Consider the following 13156-nt stretch of genomic DNA (forward strand, 5'->3'; position numbering starts at 1 on the left):
TGATCAAAACTAGTTTCTCCTGGTGTGTTTACAATGTTCTAAATTAAAAGCCAAGCCCATTTTCAAGTGACATTTGTCATACAAACCGAAATGTTTCTCTCATGCTGCATGTTATTGTACTTTCTACTTGACAGGATAAGCTCCAAATGTCGAGCACAAAGTTTGCAACAAAGTTCTTGAGAGAATTAGACTTGCCATCTAGCAATTCTTTTTATAAGAAGAACCAAAGGAGTCTTTCCCCCAGTGTAGGATTTTTTTACTATGACTGTATGTTTACTTAACTTTCTGCCTGATGCTGTACTTAATCAGCTACGCTGAGGGAAATTCTTTTGATTTCATTGCAAATTCTGTTGCTCTTTACCGCATTTTAGTGTTCTTTCCCATAACCTTTGAGTGGTAAAATGGTCACAGACAAGAACAGAAGAGCTCTCATTTCTCTAGTGAATGCTTCAGAAATGTACCAAGACATAAATTTAGCAAAAGTTTTGAACAGACGCTGCTTCTGCATTGAACTGTGAAAAAATAGCTGGGAGTGCTACAGAAATGCACTTTCAGTGTTACGAAAATTACTCACCACCATGTGCAAAACATTTTCTTTTCAACTCAGGTTCAAAACCTGACATAACAACAAACCTGTTTAGTAATTGTCATTAGTTACCTAAGGGCTTTTGACAAGTTTTGAGAGAAAACTGGGTCAGCACATAAAGGCAGCCTTTGAATGTATTACCTATGTATTGAAAAGCCGTGCAACACTTAATATGTTGCAAAGGAAAAATGTGTGTGGGTCGTGTTTCATGTTATAAATAGACAGATAGGCAAACACTTACACTGTATCATTTCCAAGAAAAACATCTCCTATTCCAGTAACCTGTCCCTCTTTTCATATCTCAGATTTAGTAATCTTTTTACTGAATTGCAGACTGCCCTTGGACTTCTAGTCATCCTTTAATTTAAATAAAAGCTATTGGCGTCTGTAGTTTTATTTCTGTTTTTTTCCTTGACCTAAGTGCTTTAATGACCACGAATGGTCCTGACCGAAATTCCAATGAGAGAGTCTGCTGCACTTCAGGAGAACCATGACTTGCCACATGCAATCAACTGCCCTGTGGATATTTTAGGACTGCAGCTTCAGATGAATGAGGGATACTTGGAAAAAGAGTGAGTAAAAAAAAGTGCATATGTGCAGTCTTCTAAAAAAAACCAAATTGCCTCGTGTCCAAACGCTTGAGTACCTCTCTAAGGAGTACCTGCCTCTCTTAAGGAGCGCGTTTTGCTTTCCATTCTAAAGGATTCAAGTGGGTTTTTTCCTATGAAGTAACTACAGAAGAATTAAATAACAATTTTTGGAGCCAAGCATTTTCAAAGATGTGGCAGAAAATACTTCTGTCAAAGTTGAGGCAGACAATCCAAGAAAATAGTACACCACATTCTGTAAAGAAAGACTTGTGTAACAGATAACAAATACGGCCCAAGCCATCAAACTGCAGTTACACGATGAGGAATACGCTGTTGTTGCTTTGCCTTTTCACATTCTCCCCATTTCCAGCACCCCTATTATATCACAAACAGATTCTACCAAAATGAGACCATGTAGAAGGCTGGGTCCATTTTGTTTAATCAGGTGTAAATTCAGGTAATACAACACTGCCAGGAAATTTATGCCAAATTAAAGTAACAGTAAGGTTGTAGAATTGAGATTATCTGATGACACGAGAGAAAATACAGATTGAAAGCATTCCACGTATACATGAACACACCATAATATTCAACTTGATATTGAGAGATATAGTCTGTAGAACCAGAATAAACAAGGAGGTCAACTGCAAATATTTTAATTTTTAAATTTAACTAGGATTGCTCATTTATGCTTAGAACACATAAATCATTTTTGAGGAGATGCCAATAAAGACAATAAAAATGCAGGTAGCTGAAGAAAACATACATTTCCAACTGAGCAAGGATGCTGAAATCAAGACAATTGGTCTTAGCTAATTTGAGATTTTAGTCAAGGGTTGCTCCTGGGACTGAACTAATCCCACTTGTTTCAGGAGGTAGCTTCAGCCACTTACGAAAAATTTGAGCAACTGGAATCTGAACTGACTGCAGTGGATGGGAAAATGAAGCAGCTTCAGGTAGTTCATGATTGGTACAGACAGAAACCTTCCGAGATCTGCTTGTGGGAATTGACAGGAGAGAAAAACACTTCAGCCAGCAACTGGGGGACATGTGGTAATCACTCTGGAGCAGCAGCAGTGTATTTTAATCCTAATATACTCCAAAGCACTTTTAGTAAAAAAGACTGTTTCCAGCCACTTTATGAAGACACGATGTCTATACCTTAAAAAGAGAGAGAAGACTCGCATGTAGATACCATTATATGATATCCTACTTATAATCTTCTGAGAGCCAGCTGACTTTTTGCACAATCTGACATGCTACTTAACTGTTTATCACATCAAACATGATCATAATACATAAAAGTGAGAAGTTCATAACATTTTTTAACAAGGGCAGTTTTCCTCTCAGTCATACTCCTGCACTTGTTAAGAAGATGAGAGACATGACAAAGCAGAAAGAATTCAGACTGCAGAAGTGTTTTTCTTCTCTCTGCATGTCATCTACAGGCCATACTTTCTTTTCTTTTCGTGTGTGGAGAGACCAGTGCATAGATATTACATGAAATATGTGCCAGGTACTCAGTATAGACATAGAAAGTTCCCTAGTGGACTCTCAGATACAAGGCATTCTTTTTGATTTCCATATATATATATATAAAAATCACTGTGTTGCTAGGATTTACAGTGAAATTTATAGATAGAGAAATTGATGTGGATTAATATATATACCAAAAGACTGTACCTCCCTTCCACACCTGTCATAACCAGCACTGATGAGTTATTCTATAGGCAATTAAGAGTTAACCTCAGCGCCTGAAAAAACGATGGAGAAGATGTTACTGGGTGGTAATGAAAGGCATTTCAAGGAAGTGTAAGCATCAGGCACAGCACGGGCTCACAAAAGGAAAGCCCTGTTTGGCTAATCCAAGATGCTTCTACAAATAGGTCACCTGCCTGGTAGGTGAAGAGGAGGTGGGTGTTGTTTTTCTGGATTTTCATAATGTTTTTGATACAGTCCCTTACAGCATCCTTCTGGACATGTTGTTCAGCTGTGAGATGAAGACGTGCATGCCATGCTGGGTGAAGAGCTGGCCTGTTGATGTTCAGAAGCATTTCCTTGCCAAGAGGGTGGTTGCACACTGGAAGAGGCTCCCTAGAGAGGTGATCGATGTCCCATGCCTGACAGTGCCTTAAGAGGAGGCATTTGGACAACAATTTTTATAATGGGCTTTGACTGTTGGTCAGCTGTGATCAGGACTAGATGAGTGTTGTGTGTCCCTGCCAACTGGAACTATCTATTCTCTCCTAATTAAAAATTTATGAAAGTTGCTGAACCAAATAAAACCAGAAAGTCAAAACCTTCTGGAAACTGTTGCTCCCTTGAAAACCATTGCTGTGTTTCCCGCTGTCAATGCTTTTTCTTCCAGGACTTCAGTGTGGGCTTATGACTGGGTTGTGGCCACTCAGATCCTGAAGACCTCCAGGCTCACAGATCCCACAACCTCTCCAGGCAACATACTTCAGTGTTTTATGAATCTTGCAGGAATTTTGGTTTTGATTCCTTATCTCCTCTGTAGTTTCAGGAGATGCCACTGTCTCTCACCCTTCCACAAGCCTGTCCCCATCCCTTTGATGCCTCTCCCAGAAGCACCAGGGTGTGCTATGAGGTGTCCCATGTTGAACCAGACTCATCCCCACAGAGCATCCTTGCTTTAAAGCCCTAAAGGTTTGTCAGCCTTCTCTGGGACCACGAAGAGGACTTAGTGCCTGGATGAGGTCTGATGGGTGCTGAGCAGAAGGAATCACACCTGTGCTTCTGTCTAGGGAAGAAAGATAGCAGAGGACCCTCCAGAGCAAGCCAAGTGCTGCCTGTGACCCAACGAGGGAGAAAGCAGGGGAGCCCAGAGGACAGGCCCCCCAGAGCCAACTATTCAAATAAAATAAATGCATGGAAACTGCAACAGAGGACTTTGTGTTTGCCTGGTTTGGAGAGAAGGGGGCTGAGGAGTGACCTCACTGCTCTCTACAACTTCCTGAGGAGGGGAAGTGGAGAGGGAGGTGTTGATCTTTTCTCCATGGGATCCAGCTGCAGGACATGTGGGAATGGTTCACAGCTGCATCAGGGAGGTTCAGACTGGACCTAAGAAAATACTTTCATACCAAGAGTGTGGTCAGACACCGAAACAGGCTCCCTGTCCGTCAGTGCCTTAAAAAGAGGTTTTTGGACAATACCCTTCATGATGGGTTTTAACTTCTGGTCAGTCCTGAAGTGTTTGGGCAGTGGGACTAGGTGATCATTGTAGGACCCTGACAACTGGATTTATTCCATTCTACTGCCTGCCTATACCATCAAATAAGCACTTGCCTTTCTCCCATTTTTGTATTTTCAGTGACATAAATATTATTTCATGAAAGAAGCTAAAATTTGAATTTCTTAAAGTAACGTCATCATTCATACAGAAAATGAGAAAATATAAACAATTCCTTTCAGCGCCATAAAACACTGATAGATCATACATGTTGTCTGTTACTGTCACTTGTCCAGTACAGTTTTGCTTACACAAATATTTTGGATGTTTGCTTGTTCACATTTAACTAAAAGCCTTTAAAACACGTAACCACATCTTTTTTTTTTTGAGAATGAGAACTAAATACTAAACACTTTGTTCACATATTGTCTACTGTTGTGCATAGGGTTGAGAAAGCAGAGAAATGGACACTGTGCTACAATGGCCCTCATTGCATTTTATCATCTTTTCAGCTACTTGATGTGATGGAATATTATGCTTTGATATTTTCTGATTATTATACAGACCATTAATATCCTACCTTTCAGGGCTGTATAACACAACTACCATGGAAAGGACCACAATATGTTCTCAGCATGTTTATATTCCAAAATCAAGAGAATTTTTGGAGGTCTAAACTGTTAGAAACTTGCTCAGTGTCATGTCTCAGAAATGTAAGTATAACAGATACTGATGCCAGCACGTGTGGACAGCAGGGTAGACTGATTCTTGTGCATGTATAAGTTGTCAACTTAGACACAGATTCAGGCATTTGCACATCCAGGAATCCAAACAGCATGGAAAAGTCTAAAAATAGGGTGACACATTGAGCTGTGCATCAGTTTGCAGGGGGAACGAGGGATGGTGGAGGAGAAACAGACCATGTAATCTGAATGCTGATAGCATTAGACTGCCATTGAGCTTCCTCAGGACTTCCTTTGGACTGGTCGGATCGCATCTCTTTCAGATGCACTAGGAGCAGGAAGGATGCTTGCCTACAGGAGACTAAAACTCACATAAAATCATGGCAGAGTTGCAGGCCCTGCATTTGTTCCTCCTGAGCACTTCTGTTCGTGATCCTGTGGAGCTCCATAGTGTCCACAGGAGAAGGAATTACCACAACTGGGATTGGCGCACAAGTAATAGCTGGTCAACTCATATCTGCGTTCCAGATACTTTTTGGACTCCTAAAACCAAATGTCTTCTGATACTTTCTCTTTCAAGCAAATAAGCACTATGCCTCTATTCTGACCTTTTGCTCATAATTCACGGAGTCCTTTTAGAGCTGTCATTGAATAAATAATAGTTGAGTATCTGGCTGCCTTCTCTTTCATACATAAGTTCCCTACAACCCCAGTGATATGAATAAAGTGACTGATACACCACTGTTGTGTCACAAGGGAATTAGCCTTAAAGATAGGAAAGCCAGTAGGACTCTGTGTCAGGAATGAACTGTAAAGCTTCTATCTTGGTAATGTTAGCTCATCTTAAGTCCCTTATTGCACACAGAAAAAAATCTACTTCATTAAGAGAATTAGAACTTTACACTGAGTTAAAAGGCTTAGGATTTGGCCTAATGTTTTTAACTTTTGATTTGGCACCATAATGGAACATTAAGTGCTACTCGTTCTTATGCAAGAAATACCAAAAATTCTTTTAATGTATTCTTGCAGTTACCAAGCTTGTATTGTGCAATAAACTATGTAAGTATTTTTAAAACAATATGGTTTTAATTAAGGCCATGTTGATTGAATTCTCTGTGAGTTTTCTGCTAAATTCATTGTACACGATTTTCAACGGCACATTTATGTACTAGCAAGTAGAAAGTATTTTTAGAAGTTGGCATTCTAATCAAACTTCAGAAATGTGTTTACTGCACAGTTTTACATTTAAGTTCCACAGGAATGTTTTTGGCCCTCATAAACTGCTCAAGTAGACATTAGAGCTGTAATGAAAACAGCTGAAATAATGAGAGAAGAATAGGAATTGTCAATAACCTGTCTCCTATCATGAATAAGGAGGTGGTACAGAACATTAATAAAATTTAAATATATCCCATGTAATATGTAAGTTTTACTGAAAGCAGAAACTTGAGGGTATTCAGAAAATCATAATGTATGGGCTCAGTATACGTGTGGGCATATCCACATTTCACCCCATATATACATTTATCAAAATATTGATGTTGATAGAACATGAGGCGACATTGCTGTGTTTATACACAATTAAGTTAGGGAATTTGGATAAAAGACCTGATACTCACACTTCACAGTGCTAATTAGCCACCAGTTAATGTCACTAGGAAAAAACTTACCTTGCTAATCATCAGTCATTTGTGACAGACTTTTCTTAAAACTTCCCACAGTAACAATTATCAAAAGCAAGGTTTGGGACAATCCAAATGAATCTAGCGTGGTAATTGAGGTGTTCCCATAAAAAATGTCAATTTATATTGGCAAGTCTCTGAGTTAACAGTTTCTGTATGTGGCCTTCCTTAGCATTCACATTTGAAGACACTTTTCAGTCATTTTTCAGATACTTTCTAGTCATCCATGTTCCCTCACGTGAGAAAGATTCCCCTTTCACCATGTTTCATGCTGTTTTGTCAGTTAATTGCTGGGCTTACAAGAGTTTTAGTAAGTTAGAGGATGTTATGCCAGTTTATACCCATTGAGATTAAAGCCCACTTTGTGCTCAAAATAACCTTCTGATGTCCCATGACTAGATGGCCAGCCAAGGATATTCTTTTCATGGAGGATGATTCCCTTTCCTGCAGTGCAGGAAAAGCATGTTGGAAGGGCACAGCTTCTCCACCTCCTCTGGTCATACACAAATATGTACCAGCTGAAAGTTGGAGGAGGAGGGTCCCACCACATTCTCTCCCTTCCCCCATCAGTGTGACTCTCTGTCTTTCCCATACCATGTCCCAAAGGGAAGCAGGCTAAAGATGGGCAAGGAGGGTGAGAGCCTCCGGGTGAGGAGGCCATCTACACCACATTTACTGCAGCTGAGCTGCTCAGAGCTCACCAACTGCAGCCAAGAACGGGGCTTTGTAGGTACCACCCACACTCCCGCCTTTTGTAACTTTAAAAGGCCTGGGGAAGATATTCCAAATGTTAGCTGCAGAAACAGTAACTTCAGCACGGGAACATTAGTCATCAGCTCAGATAACACCCCTGTGTTGAACTATGACAATGAACGTAATAGAAAAGCATGTTGTAGTTAGAACTGGTTTTGAACAAAAGACAAATTATTTATTTCTTTCTTCAAATGAAGCATAACACTAAGGTATAAAGGGAGTATAAATAACATCTGATTGTGCTCCTAAGCTCCATGCTATAACTTTCTTGCAATGACATCCTTCAACAAATTAACTACATCATTACTGTTAAGTATTAATTGCACAAAACAGATACACAAAATATATAATGAGCTAGAAAGAGGACAACATTCTTCCATTATGACAAACAATTCTAACAAGAAATGGAAAAAAAAACCCAATAGATCTAGGCTTACACAGATGGCAACACCGAGAGTTTTTAAGTCCTCTCCTTGAACACATTACATGTGATAAATAATATGCAAAATATTTAAAGAATTTTATTGTTGCTTACAGAAGATACTTAGCAAGCAAAGAGACAGTAGCAATCACTGCCTCATGTCTCATATCCCCATCATTCAATGCAAATGTTTACATTTCATGCAATAATCCTGAGCTTATTTTCAGTAACATTGAAATGTCATCTATGTTAATTACCAAATACATACAGAGCCCAGCTATGGGGTCTATTGTATTATTAAGGCATGAAAAAAGAATAGCAGTTTATTAACTCTGAATGCCACAAATACAGCACAGCAGTTAGAAGGCTCAAAAAAGCTCAGAAAGTACCAGTGATTTCTGTGCGAAGGTCCTCCCAGAACACAACTGAATCATCAGCTCCTGAAAAGGCACAGAATCAAATCCTGGCCTCACTGACATCAGGGAGTTCTGCCATTGCCTTGACTGCTGGACCAAGCTTCAGAGCTATCAGGAGTGACACAGACTCCTCTTCATATCCCCAAAAAATTGACAAACTTCCTCTCACTCAAGTCAAGTATGAATTTAAAAAACAATACCTACATATCATTTTGTTAATTAGTATTTTAAGCCTATGGAAAGGTTCCATTCATTATACAGTATGGCAATCAATAAAAAGCCTTTTCAGAGAAAGCTTATTTGTTAGTCTGATTCTTAGTATGTTAAAAGAAGGGGGAAGTGTCATGAAAAGAACCTCTGCCAAGTCTATGCCCTATTTAGAATTTATTTTTAATTTTAAAATGAAAGACTTTGGTAAGCCAAACCAAGGATATGTGATGCAATTCTAGACTCCATGGTTCCATGGCTGTTCTGAAAGACAAAGATCACCACAGCCCTGTCCAGTCATCAAGTGAAGAACTCGTCATCTGCAGAAGTTGAGAAGGGCTAGCAGTATTTGGATTGTGCAGTTCTTCACATAGTTCTCTATTTTACATTTGAGAAGTTCTTGCAAAATGCCCTTTAGCAAGCCAGAGTATTCCAGTTCAGTTAACTAAGCCATTGAAACCAAGGCCAAATTGCTGGCAAGACTTACTTCATACCAAATTGCAATATTTCCCATACTGGGAACTAAAACAGCAGATGATCCCCTCTAACTCTGCAACTGCTATTGCCTAGCCTTTGTGTAAGTGTTTGCCTACTTGAGCTCAGAGTTTACAGATCCAGTAGCCTTATCCTTCATCTACAGGTGGCCCACGGTCTACCGTGGAAAGATTGCTGGTATGCAAGAGGGGCAGACTTTCCCTGCCCACAACACCCCTTGCAGACACAAGCCACCCCTTGACAAAGGCGGTGCTGTCCGATCCTGTCACTGGAAGGCTTTGAAAACTTTGCAGATGCACAAATCTGACTTAACTAATTTCACCTAAAACACCAAGTTATAATATTGAAAAAAATTGTTTTTTCACACTAAAACATTCAGGAAACTCATTACTGTCTCATCTGAGATTGAAGGAGAAAAAAAAAAAGGTTGGTGATCTTAGTTACTGGGTTAGAATTTGCATGGGTTTTGGTTAACTTCTCCTAATAAATAAGTTAAAGAAGGCTAAGGCTATAAATTGGTACTGTTTCATTTATAAATAATCACTTTACTTCTCTTCTAAAAAACGTGTTAAGGAAAAAGGTGGCCAGAAGGATCACACATGTTGTAAATTGTAATTTGGTTGTTAGGCTGTAAAAACCTAAAATGTACGTGAAGTTGAGCACAGTGTAAGAAAAAAACCAGTTTTTAATTAACAACTTATTTACAAGTTCATAAAATCAACTGAACTGGAGTAGATGTTCTGTGTTTGTCACCAATATTTTATTGTAACTGGTAACTTGCACGCTTTGTAGTAGAAGAACAAAAAGAAAATAAAGTTCACTATATACAGCCTTTGTACAGGCTACTTGACTATACTCAAGGCATAGTGATCATAACACAACCTAGTCTTCATAATAATTTGTGCACAAAAAGACACCAATCAGACATTATGTGAACATTACAGTGAAATGACATCACAAGTCCAGTGAAAGTTCAGCATCATACAAAACATATTGATCTACTGCAAATGACATCCTTTAAAACAATAAGCCTTTTTTCAGTAGTAACTTAACCAGAGTCTGATGCAGAGATTTGTGTGGTTATAAGTCTTTTAAGTGAAGCAACCTCTGCAGATAAATTTGCTATGCCCTGCTTCAAATAGAGGTTCTCTGACTCAGAGACATTGTAGATGTTGTCTTTTATTTCAACAACTCCAGTTTTGCAACCACTCTGAATTTTAACGTTGAGTTCCTTCTGATGCCAGAGTTCTGGTTTAAGTGACCAGTCTTGGATGTTAGTCACTTGAACCGAGAAAGGAGTGTGAGAAGAATGCACCAAATTCTGCGCACCATGTTTTTCAAGCTCAAAATGTCTTTTTGAGGACATGTCAATGGGCAACGACAATTTCTGTGTTGCATCATAGTCATTATCCATTGCTTCCACTTTAACTTGCATGGCTTTGGCTTTAATTCGAAGCTTGTGAGGCAAAGCTGAAGAATTCACTTCTGGAACTTTAACTGTTGCATGAACATTTTTATGTTCAACTGGGGAATGAATTGGACCCTTAGGAACCTGCTGTTCATCTTCTCCATCAGATGACTTTCCAACTACACCATCATCAGTTTCTGACGTTCTCGGAGAATTACTGGAGGACCTATTAACTTGCAAGAGAGGAGGAGAATGTGAGTACACATTAAAGGTAGCTCCCATGTAGTTGGGATATATGGATGCTTTATATGAACCTCTGTCATCTCTTGGCTCTCTCTCTAATTCCATGGGCTCTTGCTTTATAATCTGGAACTTATTTTCAGGACTTCTGCAGTTGCTTTGTATACGATTCGGTGGGGTGTGTTCTACTGTTGATGTTTCAGACACATCAGACATTGAGCTTTGAGGAGAATGTTTAATGACAGAAATACAACTGCTACCAACTATAGATGGTTCATGTTCATCTACAAATGAGTTAAGATTTGATTTGGAACTCTGATAATCTTGGAAATACACAGTTGTTGAGCTACTGAGTTTCTGTATCTCTTGGGCATAAGCTGCAGAACTAATTAAACCAAACTTTAGCTTCAAAGAAAGCAGCTCCGCCTTCAAAGTGGCATTCTCTTCTCCCAGTGCAATTAGTTTGTTCTCTAAGACAAGATCATTCAGTCGTCGTTTTTCACGAGATCTTTTGGCGGCTTCGTTATTTTTCCGCCTTTTCTCCCAATACATAGCATCTTTCTTTTCATCTGGAATGAACTCCCGCTTCCTCCTGCAAGCTGAAGATTTGCTTTTTCCACTGCTTGCTTCAGTAAGTAGTATATCTTCGTTTGTAGACAACTCTTCAGACACTTCTGCTAAGGTAGACTTAAGTACCATGATTTTGTCCACATTGCTACTTGTGTCAACAGGTCCGTGCTCCTTTTTAAGGGTCTGCATTTTTCTCAGCTGCATCAGAAACAATTTGTAGTAGATCTACAGTAAGCAACAGAGAAAGCTATCTCCCCAGTACTTCTTACTCCACAACTTGATAAATACAGTAATTTTAAATCCACACACATTCTTCCTTTTCTTTCATAATCTCAGACAGAAGTGTCTAGAATCAATTTTCTTAGCAGATTCAATGGGAATCTTCTTAAAACCCTGGAATAAATAGAGAACTTTATTACTACTTAGGAATTGCTGGTTCAGGACATACAAAAGTAGCTTTTGATAACTAGCTTAGACTAGCACTTGATTCATTAAACCTGCTACTGTATGAACACACTTCATATTCACACACTGAAATGACTAGTATTCCAGATTTTATGATACCTAGGTAGCAGATTTGCTTCCAAAACAAATGCAGTATGATCCAAGGAAAAATCAATCAAAAAGGTATTTGAGTTTTGATCCTACGGTAATACTGTCACAGAATTTTCCGGGATATCACTGACCAAACTGAGACCTCCAACACTTAATGCTGCAGGACACTAGGCATGTTGATGAGCAGCACTGGAAAGTATCTTGTTTCCCATTAAAGCATCTCTTCTGAAAACAGCCATGGTGTGTGACTTCGAAATGCAATATATTTGGGTCCTTCATCCATTAAAAATAACATAAGCTTATTTAGAGAAGCTGGAGTGCTTTCTATTGTTTTAAAATACCATCACTATCTATTAAAGCTATTAAACATTTAATTGCTGCTTTTGAATTCTATAAAAAAATATATACGTATATATGTATATATAAATGTTTATATACATGCACATGAAACTTTAAAATGTGTTTTTGATCAGTCATATTAATTCAAACTAGCAAGTCCACACACGTAAGTTGGGCAAATACCTAACAAAAAAATATTGACCAAAAAAAAGTATTACATAATTATTTCTTGTATCTTGCAAAGAAAATTTTAAAATCAGTTCTGAAAAATACATTAGAGAAATAACAGTAAATTAATGATTTTAATTTGGCAAGTTGTCTTATTATGTCAAAGTAAAGTTTAATACCTTTGAGGCATGTGCACCTTCAGAAAACGGTGTTCGCACTGAAGTGGAAGTTTAGACCTACAGATCTTACTATTAATAAGGAAAAACTAGCCTAACCTTTAGCTTCAGACATTCTAATCATTAAATTTGAACTCAGCTTTTAAATTAGCCTTTGCTATACTTAGTCCCTCTCAATGCAAAAAAAAAAATATTTATTCTCATAAGATCATTTTGTCTTCACCTGAGGCTTCTCAGTATCTCATTTGCCACAGTCAGTCATGTTCCTGGTAAAATGAATGTAGTATGCCAAGTGCTTTTATAGAACTGACTATTGAGTCAGTAATCATTCTTGCCTGTACAACCAAAAAAACCCTGACAAAAAACAACAACAACAACAACAAACAACTGCCCCAACCACTTCATATTAATGTCTCTATTTATTGGGAATGTTTTTACAATTACTAACTAAACTAATTTTAAGATTATCAGTCAGGAAAGTTATAAAAGAATTAATGAATTGTATTCTGCCAGTTTCTCTTGTCTTTTCCAGAAGGCCAAGAGGAGTGAGTGATGTAATAACAATTAAGCAGGGTCATAAAGACTAAGGTTTCAAGCTGTGTTCTGTTCCATCAAACCATGCCAGCTCTTCTTTCGTAAAAAAAAATAACACATTTAATAAAACAACTAAGTAGAAT

General features: G+C 38.4%; 1 protein-coding gene and 1 long non-coding RNA gene across 2 annotated transcripts; one reads left to right on the top strand and one right to left on the bottom strand.

The window, feature by feature from the left end:
* The first annotated feature begins 515 nt into the window (after window positions 1–515).
* LOC113961036 lies at window positions 516–3475 on the top strand. The gene is made up of 2 exons (XR_003532174.1): window positions 516–1158; window positions 3143–3475. It is a non-coding gene; the product is annotated as an uncharacterized LOC113961036 (long non-coding RNA).
* Window positions 3476–7634: 4159 nt separating this feature from the next.
* On the bottom strand, window positions 7635–11774 carry NFIL3 (nuclear factor, interleukin 3 regulated). The gene has a single exon (XM_027670987.1). It carries the CDS (start codon window positions 11443–11445, stop codon window positions 10072–10074), a length of 1374 nt encoding a protein of 457 aa, XP_027526788.1. The 5' UTR covers window positions 11446–11774; the 3' UTR covers window positions 7635–10071.
* Between the last annotated feature and the right edge of the window lie 1382 nt (window positions 11775–13156).

The sequence above is a fragment of the Neopelma chrysocephalum genome, unplaced genomic scaffold, assembly GCF_003984885.1.
Source record: "Neopelma chrysocephalum unplaced genomic scaffold, ASM398488v2 Primary Assembly neopelma1_97017, whole genome shotgun sequence".
In the NCBI taxonomy this organism is placed as follows: domain Eukaryota; kingdom Metazoa; phylum Chordata; class Aves; order Passeriformes; family Pipridae; genus Neopelma; species Neopelma chrysocephalum.